The sequence below is a fragment of the Phycodurus eques genome, chromosome 5 (assembly GCF_024500275.1).
Source record: "Phycodurus eques isolate BA_2022a chromosome 5, UOR_Pequ_1.1, whole genome shotgun sequence".
Classification (NCBI taxonomy): domain Eukaryota; kingdom Metazoa; phylum Chordata; class Actinopteri; order Syngnathiformes; family Syngnathidae; genus Phycodurus; species Phycodurus eques.
The window spans coordinates 28,684,404-28,700,459 of NC_084529.1; the positions used below are offsets into that span (position 1 = coordinate 28,684,404).

Sequence of the window (16,056 nt, forward strand, 5' to 3'; positions counted from 1 at the left end):
ACTCATCTGTACATATTTTTATTTGAATAATTTTCTGTTGCATAAATGAAAAATACATGCATTTACCTTTCCCCAAGAAGACCCACATTCCATACTGTTTTGTCTTTTTTCCCACCTGCACCTCATCATAACAAATCATAAGATGTTGTTGTTTTTTTCTTACTATATAACGTCCATTAATCACCACAAAAGACATGACTTGAAGAAAAAAAAACAAATCTGTTCATTCAGAATGAACATACTCATATACTTAAATATTCTAGAAATGTGTCAAATGTCTGATTGGTCAACATAAGATCTGTTAAAGTGCCTTGAAGAGAATTGTGTATAATTACTGGGACAGTGTCCAAATTTGTGTAACAGTATTGATATTTTTGAATCATTAGATACTGTACTCCTTTTGACATTTGTAATTTATTTGTATATTGTTTGGAGTGACCCTTGATTAATATTTTGGGCTTCATTATGCAAACAGATTGTTTTCCTCTCTAAACGATTTTTTAGTTGCTGTCTTTGACATAATAACCAAATTGTCATATTTACTGAGATTAAGCTGTAAACTGTAAAGTAAAATCATAAGCAGCTTTCAAATGTATTTATGCTACAACAATGTTGTATTGTCTTAAAATCTTTTTTCTTTTCTTTTTTTTTTTTTTTTTACACAGTTTGCCTCACCTGGTACAAAGGCACCATTGTTATCATTCCTGCCTATATTTCTGCATCTTAGCTGTAATAGCAGCTGCAGCAGACAGGTTTTTTTTTGTTTGTTTTAAAGTTCCTAACTACAAGTGGATATTTGTTTTAAAAAACATCCTCATGCAAGCATTATAGCTGGCTTTGTACCAAATATTTCAAGTGAAATAATTTCAGTTGTCCACTGAAGTCAAATGAATACAAGAAATATGATATATTGGGGAAAGGCAAAGAATGGCAGCTACATAAAAATCTTGCTATGACTGAGTCTCTTGTAAAGCTGTCTCAGAAATGCATAAAAATGGAAAAGCTTTTCGAAGCTTTTGAAGGACAATGTTTTCTCTTACAGGTACTGCAATACAATTAGCTTCTTGTAGAACATAATTTCTCATGCAGTTCATGCAAAGGACCAAACAATTTTAGTTCTGTTGACATTATTCATCACTAATATCATAGGAATTGTCATCATCTCCATAGTGCGTTGGACATCATCTAGCTCTGTTTTTTTTTTCTTGTCTTTTTTCCCCCCCTAATCCTCCGATAACATTGGCTGGTTTGTGCTTTCAGAATTGTACCGTCTCTACTTTGCAACATACAAAGCACTTAAGAGGATTTTCCTTAACACCTGGCAATGGAAAATGTTGGATATGTTTTCAAAGCAATGTGTTGTTAATGTTAATGTCCAGCATAATGTTACATCTTATGAAAGTTTAATTCACAGAATTGTCCAAAGCAGATGAGAATTAAAAAAAAGTCGTTGGGAGAAAAGTATGTGAGATCAAAAGCAACAGAGCAACAGGCAATGAAGTCAACATAGGGAAAAGAGGTGGGGTTAGCCTGTCGAACAGTGCTTTGTCAGCAACTGAGGTGACCCATGCATGTGTGGCGTCACACCAATGTGACCTGTAGTCTGGGATGACACCCCCAAGGAGAACCCTTGGGAAGCTGGAGTATCAGAACAGTTGTGATACAGTTTTCCAGGAAGAGGAAAATAAAAATGAGAAAGCAGGAACAAAGGTGCGTGTCAAAAGGGCGGGGGGGGTATCTGACAGAAAACAATACGAGGAGAAGTGTGGACTGGCCTTCCAATGGCATTGTGTCTGCTACTCAACCATGCTACATAATGGATGGGATGGGAGAATGTGAGTGCTGCATTAGACAGGGTGGGCTGCAGGGCAGGGCGGACACTGAGGACACTCCAGAGGCATCCCCGCTCATGCCAGACATGCTGTTAAGGCTCCAAGGCTTTTCATAACCTTTAGTTGAAAAACAGAGAACGTTCTGAGTACACTGCAGCACTGGATCCATGACATGAGTGTTTATTTTTTTCTGTGCTCCTCGTTGGTAATACTACACCTGTTGCTTTCTTGTTTTTGTCTCCAAGGACAGAGGTCAACACACACTTGAGACAGATCAGATTTCTCCATGCATTTGAGTGCATCCGGAGTACAAGGACATGCACCGGGTGGTACTGGAATGGTTCGGAGTAGAACACTATAAAAGGTAGGCACCTCAGGTAGGGAATGTCTTAGAGCAACTGGTGGAGCTTCATTTTGTGACATACAGCTGCACACCCATGTACATTTCTTGGGAATGTTTTGAACATCGGTGTAAAATCCAAAACTGGGACTTCTCTTGGGTGGGTGGGGGGCGGGGGGGAACAACAACAACAACTCTGTGTTATGCTCCTTCACCATTCTGATAGCACCCATCAACAAGACACTTCATGCACCATTATGGCCAAGAGCAATGAACTCAAGTTAGGATCCCACATGGTATTTATCATTAAAAACGCATACATACATACATACATACATACATGGTACACATATAGCACACCACTATATCTTTAAGCATGTAAGACAGCACATTCTAAATCATATAAATCTTCAAAATATTTTTTCTTACCAGTAATTAAATAGGGGTTAATTACATTATGCATGGTATTTAAAAATATATCATGTAGATCTATTATTACCATTTGTGGTGATTGTGCTCGGCCTTAACTTGGAATATATACAATTGCCGAGGGAATGCTTGAGGAGAAGCAGCTTCTGTGAAGGTGTGTCGCATTAAGAGGTTTGCAGTTTGTGTGAGCGTGTTTTAGTGAGCGTGTTCCTGTGAGATGTAACACAATGCAAAAGATGGGGAGAAAAAGGGGGCGTGTCCTGTCTAGGGCCTTAGAGCGTGTCAGTATTCTACAGGGGCCTGTGATGGACTGTTACTGTACGTACCCCTCCTCACTCGGCCCCCCGTGCGGTCGGGCCGCTCGGCCGTGGTGACCAGGAAGCAGGGCCGCTCTCTTTCGCTGGGGCTGAAGATTTCCTCGGGAGATACGGCCTGATCGATGTGAGGGCAGTCCTCGTTGGCCAGAGCAGCGTTAGCAGCCTCACCGTTAAGCTTGGAATCTTTACATACAACAACAAAAAGAACAAATAGAAGAGCACATCGGGAAAACAATTCTAGTGACCTTCGCCGTCATCTTTAATATCTACATTTTCCACAATGTGGCTCCACTTCTGGACTATTTCGAGCATCGTGTCGCTGCTGTGTAATGTTTGCATGGCAATGTCTTTCTCAGGTTTGTGTACATCAGGGCTCTGTATGTGTTTACCAAGGTGTAAATGCAAGTGCAAGAGGTAGCCTACTGTTTGGATTTCAGTTTTTTTTGTGCCAGTAAGTTGGTTAGTACAATTGCGCAAAATGTAGGGGAAACACGTGCCAAGATAGTATTCATTAAAGTTTCATTAAAGATATGGTTTAAATTTAACATCTATGCTGGCTGGTACCCACCCGCTGAACCCAGCTGAATGGCAACATGGCATTTTAACCAAGCGAGTCTCAGCTGCCGCCAAGCCATACAAATACTGTCTCTAAAGTAGATATATGTTGTTTTTTTACAATAACACTTAACTAGATTTATAATGTAACTGGATGAAATGGCAAAGATTGCTGTCATTGTCACCAAAATGTGGCCCGGCGATGTGAAGTGAATGGGAGCTCCTGGCTTTTCATTTTCACCCACATTCTCTTTCATCTCACGTTCCCTATTCGCGGTCCAACAATCCAATGAACGTTCGGTGACTTCTGCTTCACAATGATAGTAACGTCCAACATAGAAGGATTCAAACGCGACGTGGCTATGAACTCTCTGCTGTCGTAAGATGCTGTGATGTCGCCAAGGACTAATCAGGGCAATGCACGTTTTCCGTTATTCAAAAATGCTTCATATATTTAGAAACAAGTCTCTGAATTCATTTTACCGTCTTTCAATCTTGGTGCAAATCACGGTAAAATGTCAGTTATTTTCACAATATAATCTTTTGCCGCACCCTATAATGCAAACCATCTCGTCCATCTATTTGTAACACGCTACAATATTCACAAAGTGTCTAACTACTACCAAAGATAGTAACTGGCTCATACAAATGTGGTGCCACAAAAAATATTCCCCCCACTATTCGTTGGTGAATTTTGTTTTACATTTTTAGAATAGAAGCGAATCAAAACTGGTTTGGTCCTGTTATCTTACTGTATGTCACCCGACAGCGCACATTATGAGGAACTAACCAGCTGATAGCAGGTTACAGAAAAATCAGTCTTTTGTGGTCATGCGTGGCTTCACTCGAAGCCATTTACTGCCGTGGATTTTTATATTCGTCAACAGGAATCCAACCATTTACTGCCAACAACATAGGTAGCTAGATACTTTATTAATCCCTTGGCAGGGTTGCCTCAGGGAAATTAATAGTCAAGTATACGTTTTTGTCAAGGGTAGTCTCGTCCAGCGTCTGTCGGTGAAATTCAAGCTCCGACATAACTGTAATGACAAACGGACGCCAGTAGATGGCAACATTGCATCGCTTTGGTATTTGAGATCAGCACAGCTTTTGAGTTGCAGATAAAGATTTGGCGTGAATCTTCATTGGTCACGTTGATTATGAGGGACAGAAAATGCCAACATGGAAGTTGGATAAATTTAGGCACCTGACACTATAACAGAGTAAGTCAATGTATGGTAAAAATAGACTATATGTTGTGGTAGTTTGTAGAAAGTGTGTGACACGGTCGTGAGAAAAGATGATGCAGTTCATGGAGTGAATGGCGTACGGCAGGTAAGAAAAGCCACGCTCGAGCCGTGCGGTGAGTCACTGTCCCTCACGGCACATTTCTTAGTTTTATATCTGTAAATAAATGATTTCGCTATCAAAAGCCCTTTCTCAGTGTTTTTGTTGTTGTATAGTTTGAAGTGTCACAAAGGCGGAGAAAAATGGAAATAAATAAAATATTAGCGCCAAAGTCAATCTTCTACTTGACAGAAAAAGCTTGTTTTGTCCGGTTTTTGGTCAGGAACCAGGGTTTTTGGTCTACTGCTGATGACTAAAGACCTGGAAAAAAAACAGACAAACTTGTTTTCTGGTGAAAGAAGAGAGTCTACTCTTTCTTTTGGTAGGTGTGGTGCTTATATCGTCGCAGGACACAATATTGTGTGGGTCTTGAAAGATCAGTCCAAATGCTCTGAAACAGCTGACAATATGGGGAACTCTACTTTGAAAATGGCCGCCAGTGAATGAATTAAAGGGCATTTATTGCCATCTACTGCATCGGTCTTGTCAGAGCTGCTGTTCATTGCAGAAGCTGCAGCTTACTACAATGTTGCTACGATCCAAGATTGAGTGTTATGAATATGTATTCTTTTTTTAGCCGGATGTTCCTAACATTGCAAACACATGAGGACAAGCACTTTGCTCCTCCCTAAAAGACATCGCAATGAATCACTAAATGAAGATCTGAACAGTGAAGTGGTAGAGTACTCATGATTTGCCAAAATCCCTTTTCCTCTCCATTCAAAGTCGGAAAATCATGTATTTTATTGATCGTGCACTGGGAAGGTCTGCTGTTTAATCTCATGCCTGACTCATCAGCTGACTGAAGTGTGGTAGCAGAGAAACAGCTGAATAGTGATATGTGTTTCTGTGGCCAGCAAACTATTTATGAGTCAACAAGGTATCGGAATGTATTAGTTCTATATAAAAGGCTTCATCCTACCTTGAAACTTTATCTCGAAAACGTCGTCATGGGCGACAGGGCTCTGATGTTGTGAGCTGATGCTTGATTTACAGAAATTTGGAGAACCAGGTTGGGGTGCCCGTGGGATATGCCTATTTTTTTTCTTTGGTAGTTTCTGTTTCGCCATGGCCAGGGAGTAATACATTCCAAAGTTGTTGACAATCACAGGGACTGGCATCGCGATGGTTAGCACACCTGCCAGGGCGCACAAGGCTCCCACCAGCATACCAGAGGTGGTCTGTGGGTACATGTCACCGTAGCCGAGGGTCGTCATGGTCACCACGGCCCACCAGAATCCGATCGGGATGTTCTTGAATTGCGTGTGCTCGCTGGCTCGAGGGTCATTGGGGTTTGCGCCAATTCGTTCTGCGTAGTAGATCATTGTGGCAAAGATGAGGACACCCAGGGCGAGGAAAATGATGAGGAGAAGGAATTCGTTGGTGCTGGCTCTCAGCGTGTGGCCCAGCACCCTCAGACCCACAAAGTGTCGAGTGAGCTTGAAGATACGCAGGATCCTGACGAAGCGGACCACTCGGAGGAAACCCAGCACGTCCTTAGCTGCCTTTGAAGAGAGCCCACTGAGGCCCACCTCCAGGTAGAAGGGCAGGATGGCCACAAAGTCAATGATGTTCAGGGCGTTCCGGATGAAGTCAAATTTGTTTGGACAGAAAGTTATTCGCATTAGGAATTCAAAAGTGAACCACACGACGCAAACACCTTCAATGTAGGTGAGGTAGGCGGCTGTCTCAGGCTCCTGGTAGGTGTGCTCCACCGTGATGTTGTCCACCAGCTCCACCTCGGTGCGGTTGATGATGGGGTTGAAGGCCTCGTGGGTCTCCAGACAGAACGTGGTGATGGAAACCAGGATAAAGAACAGCGAGGCCAGAGCCACCCACTAAGTCAGAAATTAGAGAGCGAGAAGGCAATGGAAAGGGAGAGATGGAGGGAGGGTTCGAAGGTGAAGAAAGACAGAGGAGAGAGTGATTATAGTAATACACACCATGTAATCAACCCCAGGCAGCCATCCTTAGCAATGCAATTTAATCTGAGACGTCGACATCTGCTTTAACAGTGACAGTTCTGTGTTCCGTGTCTTGATTCTAAAGTGCCATTATATTCGAACAATCAATGCGAGCTCATCAGTGTCACACCCCTCCTCCCTCAGCTCCATCTCAAGGTCGTAGCGTTTTCCATGCTCCGTGCAACATTTCACAAGCGCCGTCAGCAGTAACCTATTGGATATTCGTGAATCAATGTAAAACTGGGGCGCTTGCGTTCAACACCTTACTTACAGCAGGTCTTTCCTCACTCAAGGTCACATTGACCAAATGACCAACTCCTGGGAATCACGGTGGGTGAGGCTGATTAGGATGAGGTGCGCTTTCTATGACGAGCCAACATCATCCCTGATGACTGTGGAGTATTTTACTTTTCATCGGCATTGATCTGATGATCGCATTTCATCATTTTTAGCCTCTGATATTTCTGATATGTGCTACATATGTAGGTGTAACTGATACAGTATGCTTTCCTGGGTATTGATCGTAGCACTGTCCTTGCGCTATCCTCTGATCATACTGGATTACAGTATGTGTTACCCCGCCTGCACGTTGAGGGAAAACTGGAAGCGTGCCACCAGCAGATCAGTGGATGCACTGAGAAATGGTTCGGGAGATCTGTTATCACTCCATGAAGACACCAAATTTGTATGAGCTTGGATTTAGTAGGGGTAAGTGCGCGCTCAAGCTAATGCACAGCCTTGTTAAGAGACTGGGTGGAGTAATGTATGAATGAATCAGTGGAACAGTACGTGTCCAGGCACGAGAGAATCGTATATTCCGCTGAGCAAAGGGGAAAAACAGCTTCTCAGTCATTCGAGGCCATTCATGCAGGCTGAGATGGAAAGCAAGACCGCATTACATAAAGTCAGTGGCAATTCTCTGAATTGCACCGAGGAAATTGTTTACTTATGAACATCTGCTTCCTGTCCAAGCGATCGTTGTTGACTTGACTCCAGTAAAATGACATCTGTTGTCAGCATCACCCTTCCTTTTCGTGAGCATCGGTATCACCTTTTACCATCCCAATCTTAAATTAAACAAGGAACCACAACATTTAGTACAGAAAGTTTAGTACTGCATTACGCCTCTGCAAGCTTTGTGCACATACACAAACCCCCGCAGCCACGCACTCAAAAATAAAAAGGTGAGCTCTGCAGTAAGAAACAGCACACACACATACCACGCATGCTTGAAATGATGTATTTAGCCTCTAAAGTGCTATGGTTTGCCATCGAAGCTGTATCATTATTCGTAATGCTGAAGTAATTAGAGTAATAGGCATACAGTATTAGTTTCATATGAAATATGATTCACTTAACAGTTGTTGTATTTAAAACTCAAGTCCATTTGCAAGCATATTACAGTCGACACTGCTGGTGCGACCAGTTGAGGAATGACACACAAAAGCCTCATCGTATTCATTGTTACAAACATTGAGGTGCTAGCACTGCGTGTGGCATTGTTGTGATGTATTGCATAATATTGTTGTGCGGTACGCCCTCTCTACAATGTGTTCTGCACAAAATAACACCCTACAATAAAATCCCAATACAATAAACTAAACTGTAAACTCCAACCTCAAAAAAGCAATCCAGGCCATGCAGGCATGTCGTAATGTGATTATGTTAACAAAAAATGCCTTGGGGATACCTAATCTCTAATTTATAGCTATAATTACATCATGCATAAATCAACATATTGCATTGACGGATGTTTGATGTCAAACGCTGAAGTGAGTTAGTCTTGTCCAATGTTTCAAGCAAAAATGCATATCTTTGCATTTTGACCGAACAAACCATGTCGTGAAATGGGTAATTGCTTTTGACGAGTGATTTTATTATTATCGATATAATAATAATATAAGTTTGAATTGCTTCCCCGGACTAGTATGCATTTTTTATTTGAGCAAACCCAAGGTCATTATCGGTCACCCACCGTTACCGTGATGATGTCTTTGTTCACCACTGGCTACGAACAATCGCACCCTTCTAATGCTTCATGTTATCGCACCTCCCTTTGCATGATGTGTCTTGGTGACACTTGGGAACAGCGTGAACGTCGGGGGAGGGTGCCAGGTGAACACGACGGGCTGCTTATTGGTTCACTCTCACTGTTGCTGGCAAACCGTGCTGATGTGCTGGGACAAGGCTTTTCCACTGATGTATCCACTGTGAATAGAGTCTGTAATTAAGTCTGGGGTTCAGTTCTAATTAATTTTCTTCCCTGTCTTAGTGGAGCTTTGTCCAACCTTGCTCTGCTTTTGTCTAAACGAAGAAGATGTGCTGTGGGATTTCAAGGTGATGCCTGAAAGAAGATCCATGTGTGGCTTTAAATTGCTGTGTTTTGCTTTCTAGACTGAAGGTTTGGTGCTAACACTGACTGCTATTTGGAACTGTGCATAATTCCCTCCACAAGGCCCCAGTTACAGCTGAAAGCAAAAAAGGAAAAAAGCCTATTAGAACAGCTGAACTTTATTTGGGGTTAATCAGAGGCACTTTAAATGGTGGCAGGTGTGTGCTGATTCCCATTTAACATTTGAATGTGAATGGTTGATTGTAAACACAGTCACATCCTCAGTTATACGAGGGTGTGCATACTTGTGCAAACACATTATCTCAGTTGCTTGTCTTCACATCCCCTCTCCAAAAAGATTCTTTAAAAAAAATGGAGTTATACGGGTTATAGGTCAAATTAATGTTGCAAAAAGTTTTGAAATTATTTATCTTGGTTCATTTCTTTTCCCACAAAAAAATGGCATTTGAACAGGGATGTGTGATTTTTTTTTTTTTTTATTATTATTATTTTTTAATTACAGCCACTGTGGGTGAGAACTTGCAAATACCGTACAGTTGGCGCTCGCTGGATGGGAGGGAGGGGGGGGGGGGCTGATAATCAGGCTGCTGCATGCTGCTAAAGCAGCATGCATCGCAGCAGGCTTCAGAGGAGGACACTTGTCAAAAAAAAAAAAAAAAAAAAAGTAAAGTAATTGTCACTGTTTAGAGGCTTGAATGGAGAAATGCCCAAAAGCCAGGACCAAAAGTGTCACCTCCTACAGCAACCTGATTTTGTCTGGAGGCTTGCCACTAAAATGTTGCTGTGTGGTGCTAAAGATTTGCTTCCCTAATATGTTGTTGACCCATTTAGCCAGTCTAGCAGGAACCTTGCCCCTGAGAAATCTCATTCCTAATTTTTCCTCCTACATGAGCTGTGGTGGCATATTTGACTGAATTTCCTCAACTGCAAATGACTATTAGGAAAATTAACCATCAGCCATCAGTCGATGGTGCGGGTCCTCATAAGGGTCGCGGGTGAGCTGCAGGAGCCTATCCCAGCTGACCTTTGGGGAGAGGTTGGCTACCTCTTGGCAAAATTAACAATCAATTCTTTTTTTTTTTTTTAAATAAGATGAGAGAATCTTGCTCTGAATATTTAGAACCGAATTCAGCAAAATAATGGAGTGGAGAGGAGTTATCATAGAGAAGGTCTCAATCAAGTGCAACTTCTGCTAATTGCCAAGATGAATCAGAAACAGCTGGAGGATGCCCAGTTGTATATGTGCATTAGAAGTCAGTTTGTACAGTGTTTCCCTAAAAGTTATTGAGCCAAGACATCTATTTAACATGAGAAAAATGTCACAGCACAGCGCCAATAAACAACAACAAAAATGTCACAAATACTGTAGTGTATATACAGTACTGGAATAGTGATGCTCTTCTCTGAATTTACTCACAAATTGACTTGGGCGGTATGAAATCTGAGCCTGTTTAATTGACCACAAAGCTGATATACTCGCAGGGCAACAGGTGGATACACAAGTTTATTGTACCTTCTGCCATCTAATGGAAGAGCATTTAATTGTTCTGCCTGTCACGCTATACATACAGTAGCTGGCACAAATAGAGGAACAACGATATATATATGTCATTCCAAAATAATAATTTTCTGTCCAATTTCACTCCATTTGTAAGTTGACCCCTGATGCCACGACCCTCTGTTTCCCGAGTGTGTGTCTGAGTGACTTCCTATTGGCTCTCCACCATCAGCCCTTTGTTTGTCAGTCAAACAGCGTGTGTGTTGAGCCCTATGAACTCTGCCTAGCAACAAGTTTTCAGTATGAATATTTGTACCCGCAGTGCTATGGATACGTGAAAACTTGCAGTGCAGTTAAGTTTTAAAACGAAGCGTCGACACATTTGAATTTTGAGAAGTATAACAGATGAAAGTGCACTGTAGTTTTCGTGATATGTTAGCAAAGCTGTTAATATTGTTCCTAGGCAGTTGGCCAATGATTTTGACAGCCTTTGAGTCCCATCCGTGCGTTGGGAGATCAAGTTCAAGGTCATCAAGCGACTGAGATTGCCTCTCGGGTCACAATTCATTCATGAATCCACACAGTGATCACGTGGTGGGGGGTGGGGGGAGAAGCATGCAAACAACTCACCCTTGCATATTTGGAGGAGTACGGGTCCTCAAACAGAGCCCAAACGCGCTTCTGCCAGCGGCTCCACAAAGTGCCGCTCCGGGCGTCAGGAGAGTCTCCGTGCGCCAGCCTCCGCGTCATTTCATCCGCGTCGTCCTCCCCGTGCTCCTGCTCGGGCTCGGCATCGTCGTTGCCCAGGTCCAACAGTCCCCCACCGCCGAAACTATCAAGGGCCTCCTCGGCCTCCCGGTGCTGCCGATAGGTCATCCAGCAGCAGGGCTCCACGTCCGTCTCGTCGATGCCCCAGAAGGCCAACTCTTCCTCGTAGAGCGGCCCGCACACATCGGCCGGGCAGTGCAGCTTACCTGTCCTGTAATAGTTGAGGATGTGCGCAAAGACGCCCGGGTGGCGGTCGAAAAAGAACTCCTCGATCTTGGCGTCATAGTCAAAGTGGTTGGGGGCGTCAGGCTCGGCCAGCCACGACAGGCGGGTGCCGGGTAGGGTGCGAAGGGTGCTGCGGTACGTCTGGTGCCGGATCCCTCCCACGTTGATCACGATGCGATCCTTGTCGTCGCTCAGGCCCATCGCGTCCCTTATACATCGCTCAGCGAAGTTGCCCTCGTCATGGTGGCAAAGGTGAGTGCACGCGGCGAGCCACCTGTCGTCTCCCCGGCCGGAAACAAAAGAAAATCAACCACGGCTCGACGCGCGTCAGGTGGCGAGCTTTTGGGACGCGGACGCGCCTAATGTCAGGCTGGAGGCGAAAGCCAAAATGAACGCGGCCAATGGCATCGCATGCAGAATGGGCGTCACATCGTCGCCAAATCCAGCGAGGACAGACACACAATGCGTCGAAGTATTTCTTCGTCACCTTCTATTGAGTCATCCGAGTCCTACTTGATGACGGCGAGGTGACCGCGGTGCTGGTGCTGAGCGGACAGCGCCTGTCCTGCCGCTGGTCCTCCTGGTGTGATCGAGCCCTCCTCCGGACGCGCCTCCTTCGCACCGACGCGCAGCCTCGCTCTTTGTCTCGGCAGCACCGACACTTGTCCCTCAACTCCTCTCCCGTTGCTGCAAAAAATGGAGGCGAACAACCAGTCAGTGGCAGACATCCGAGATCGGGGGAGGGTGTTGTTTAGTACAAGAAACAAAACAAAAGGTAAGGATGTGGCTCACAACATGCTCACCGTCTTCCCTCTCAGATGGAGCATGCCCAGTGAGGCACCCTAAGTACTTGCTCTCTCCTATTACGGCGCTTCGCAGTGCCCAATCTTCGCCTTGTCACTCAGGAGTCAGCTACGCGCACAACTGCTCGTCCACTTGATGATGGATCGCGCGTTGAAATTTCAATTGCGCTAATTACAGTGTGCATGCAGTGACCGCGCCGCACGAATAGTTTGAGAGTTCAAGAGTTCCCGCGAGTCAGATGCGCCTGTGCGCCACGGGTGTGCAGAGACCTTTGGAGGGGCAGGTGCTCCAAGTTAAAGGATAGTGGAGACGATATAAACATGGAGTTGTTCACATTACCAAAAAAATGCCTGATTTGCCTGCCATGTTTACGGCACCTCATGCTGCCCTCCCCTCTCTTTCACCCACTTGCAAAAAAAAAAAAAAAAAAAAAAAAGAAAAGCTGCAAACTTCATTGATCCCTTAATTAGTTTTATCTTGACCCATTTCCGGCAGAGTTACATAACATTTTATTGTTGAAAGGCCACAGACTGGCTTTTACACACAAGCGCATGCAAAAAAAAAAAAAAAAAAAAAATCAAAAAAAGTACATAAGAGTGCTTTGGGGATCAAAGGGAAGATGGGCAGGGCCTGAGCACCAATCGGGTCTCTTCAAAACAAAGTTTTTTTGGTTTTGTTTTGTTTTTTGTCCATTTTATTCCGCCAGCAGAGGGAGTTGTTGTGCATTGCGGAGAAAAGTTACAAGCTGCCTTTGTTGATCTAAGTACACTTCATTCACTCCTAATCGATGCATACTCCCTCTCGACACTTCCTTATGTACATGGCCATAATCGAATGATTATGATAATTCCGCCTGTACTACTATAATAATGATTGCTTTTGATACACAGCCAGCAAGGTGGACTTGTTAGTACATCTGCTTCACAATTTCGGGATTAGGAGTGTGAATCTCAATTTCTGCTGTCCTGTGTGCAGTGTGCATGTTCTCCCTGTGTTTGCGTGGATTCTCTCTGGATACTCTGGCCTCCTCTTGTTCTAACTTGTCCATAAGTGTAGTGTGTCCATTGAGTGTTCGTCTCTAGTCATTACAGTCGGTATACAAAGTCTGCCAAGTTTTTGCGATATAAAAAAATTGACCAAGATAAATCATTTCAAACCCCTTTCCCACCTGTACAACGCAATTAGGGGGGGGGGGGGAAATAATCTTTTCAGGAGGGTAAGTAAAAATAAACAATTGAGAATGTGGTTGCACAACATTGCACGCACTCTTGTAAATGGCGATGTGGCTATGTTCAGAATGAATCAATCACATTCAAACTCATGTTGAATAGGAGTCAGCACACACGTGCCACCATTGAAGTGCCTCTGATTATCCCCAAATACAGTTCAGAAGTCCTAGTAGGCTATTTCTGGCATTTATTTTGCTAGCAGAAGCCTGGAGGTTTTGTGGTAACATTGACTGGTATTTGAACTGTTCATAATTCCCTCCACCTTGACTGAGGCCCCAGTTGCAGCTGAAGGTTTTATTATGTTTTATTTAAATTTTCATCGTTGATTTTTACAGGGGGCGGCACGGTGGCCGACTGGTTAGAGCGTCAGCCTCACAGTTCTGAGGACCCGGGTTCAATCCCTGGCCCCGACTGTGTGGAGTTTGCAAAACAAAAAAACCAACAACAACAACCAACCAACCAACCAACACAGCACAACAATTACTGTACTTTATCGTCTATAATGTGCATTTCCCCCACCCCCCCCCCCCCCCAAAAAAAAAATTGGCAAAAGTCAATAGTGCCCATTATACATGGGTATAGGGGCAAATAGAAAAAAAAAAAAAAAATCCCATTTTATAAATGTATGCCGCCATCTAGTGGTTATAAAAAAGCTGTATACTTTCATACCAAAATGCCACTGCCCCCTAGAGATTATAAAAAAGGTGTCCACTTTCATTCTAATATGCCACCGCCACCTAGTGGTTATATAAAAAAGGTGTAGCCTACACTTGCATTCCAATATGACGGGTACGTAGGAGTGCATATGTGTAGAGTTGTGCTCATAAGTTTACATACCCTGGCAGAATTTGTGAAATATTGTTTGTTTGTTTTTTTAAATATGACTGATGACTGAACAACAACCATCATTAATTTCTTCATGGTTATGTTTTGTTTAATGATAATGCTTTTCTGAAATGTTTGAGCGTTTAATTTGAATCCATTAAAATAAAATTAAATATATTTCGCCTGGTCCTTCATGTTTTCTTGAAAGAATTGTACCCATCTTACAGATTCTGCCTTGGTAATCAAATATATGAGCACAACTGTGTGTTTTCTAATTTACTAAATAAAAGTAGGGCTGTGAAGTTCAAAATAAGAGCACGTAAATTTAAAAAAAGTATTGCGTGTTCAAATAAAGTGCTTAATGTTTTGATCATATGGGTAGAAGCAAAATCATGCATTGTAGAAATGCCTTATACATAGGTAGAAGGGTTTTCCAGAATTTTGAGGTCAACTTTGGGGGTGCGTATTATACCTGGGTGTACGCATTATACACGATAAATTACGGTACGCAATATAACAGTGTATCACAGTGTATAAAAGTCCATCATTTTGAGACATTGAATAAAAGCAGTACAGTAAATGTAATGAATAAATTACAGCATGATAAATAAAGTGAGAAATGGTTTAAGAATTTAAGAATTACAATAAATACAATGAATGCATTGGTGATGACAATTTTGAACTAACTTTAGCCAAAGGTTGAGGTTGGTTTTAAAAAGAGCAAAGCTCCCAGAGTTTCTGATATTTGCAGATATAGAGTTCCACTTTCCCACAGCTTTAACCGAAAAAAGCATGATTCAACAAAGGAAGTAATCCTGAACTGTGGTGTGCATCTCTAGCGAATGCTCTCGACATCCTGACACTGGCCTCGCCAGGACGGGCAAAGCATGCGCACGACTCCTCTCATCGCCAAAAGAACACCATACCTAAAGTGAAGCATGGTGGTGGCGGCATCATGCTTTGGGGATGTTTTTCTTCAGCTGTAAGTGGGGCTTTAGACAAGGTGGAGGGAATTATGAACAGTTCCAAATAGCAGTCAGTGTTGGCACAAAACCTTCAAGCTTCTGCTTGAAAGCAAAAACAAAAAAAAAACAAAAAAAAAGCCTTCTAGAACATCTGAACTTAAATCAGACGGGGCTAATCAGAGGCACTTTAAATGGTGGCAGTTGTGTGTCCCCTCCCATTTAGCATGAGTTTGAATGTGATTTCACATCTCAATTATGGGGGCATGCAAACTTGTGGCACCACATTATTTCAATTGTTTATTTGTACTTTCCCTCTCAAAAAGCTTAACAAAAAAGATTGAACAGATCATAGGTCACATTAATGGAGGAAAACGTTTTAAAATGATCTCCGTCTCATTTTTTGAATATAAAAAAACCTGGGATTTGAACAGGGGTGTGTAGAATTGATTGGCTGGCGACTGATGTGATTTTGGAAATTTGATAGTATATTGAACATTATCCCTTAAGAGGTTTATGGTTTTGATGAACTATGTGTATATTGATGTTTCCCTCAACTTTTTTGAAGCCAAAGTTATATATATATATATTTTTATTTTTTTATTTTT

General features: G+C 42.8%; 2 protein-coding genes across 5 annotated transcripts in view; one reads left to right on the forward strand and one right to left on the reverse strand.

Annotated features, from left to right (window-relative positions):
• Positions 1-2,117, forward strand: part of sergef (secretion regulating guanine nucleotide exchange factor) — a 19,598-nt gene extending 17,481 nt beyond the window's left edge. The window contains exon 11 of the mRNA XM_061676076.1: positions 2,078-2,117. Coding sequence (XP_061532060.1) covers positions 2,078-2,100 — 23 coding nt within the window. The 3' untranslated portion in view covers positions 2,101-2,117. The remainder of the gene's footprint in view (positions 1-2,077) is intronic.
• kcnc1b (potassium voltage-gated channel, Shaw-related subfamily, member 1b) overlaps positions 1-12,463 on the reverse strand; it is a 14,967-nt gene extending 2,504 nt beyond the window's left edge. The window contains exons 1-4 of one of the 4 annotated variants that reach the window (XM_061676057.1): positions 12,432-12,463; positions 11,266-12,315; positions 5,743-6,658; positions 2,928-3,101 (exon numbers count right to left, since the gene is read on the reverse strand). In XM_061676057.1, coding sequence (XP_061532041.1) covers positions 2,928-3,101; positions 5,743-6,658; positions 11,266-11,829 — 1,654 coding nt within the window. In that variant the 5' untranslated portion in view covers positions 11,830-12,315; positions 12,432-12,463. Of the gene's footprint in view, positions 1-674; positions 1,975-2,927; positions 3,102-5,742; positions 6,659-11,265; positions 12,347-12,431 lie in introns of those variants that run through there. The other 3 variants (XM_061676058.1, XM_061676056.1, XM_061676059.1) reach the window with 3 other exon arrangements.
• Between the last annotated feature and the right edge of the window lie 3,593 nt (positions 12,464-16,056).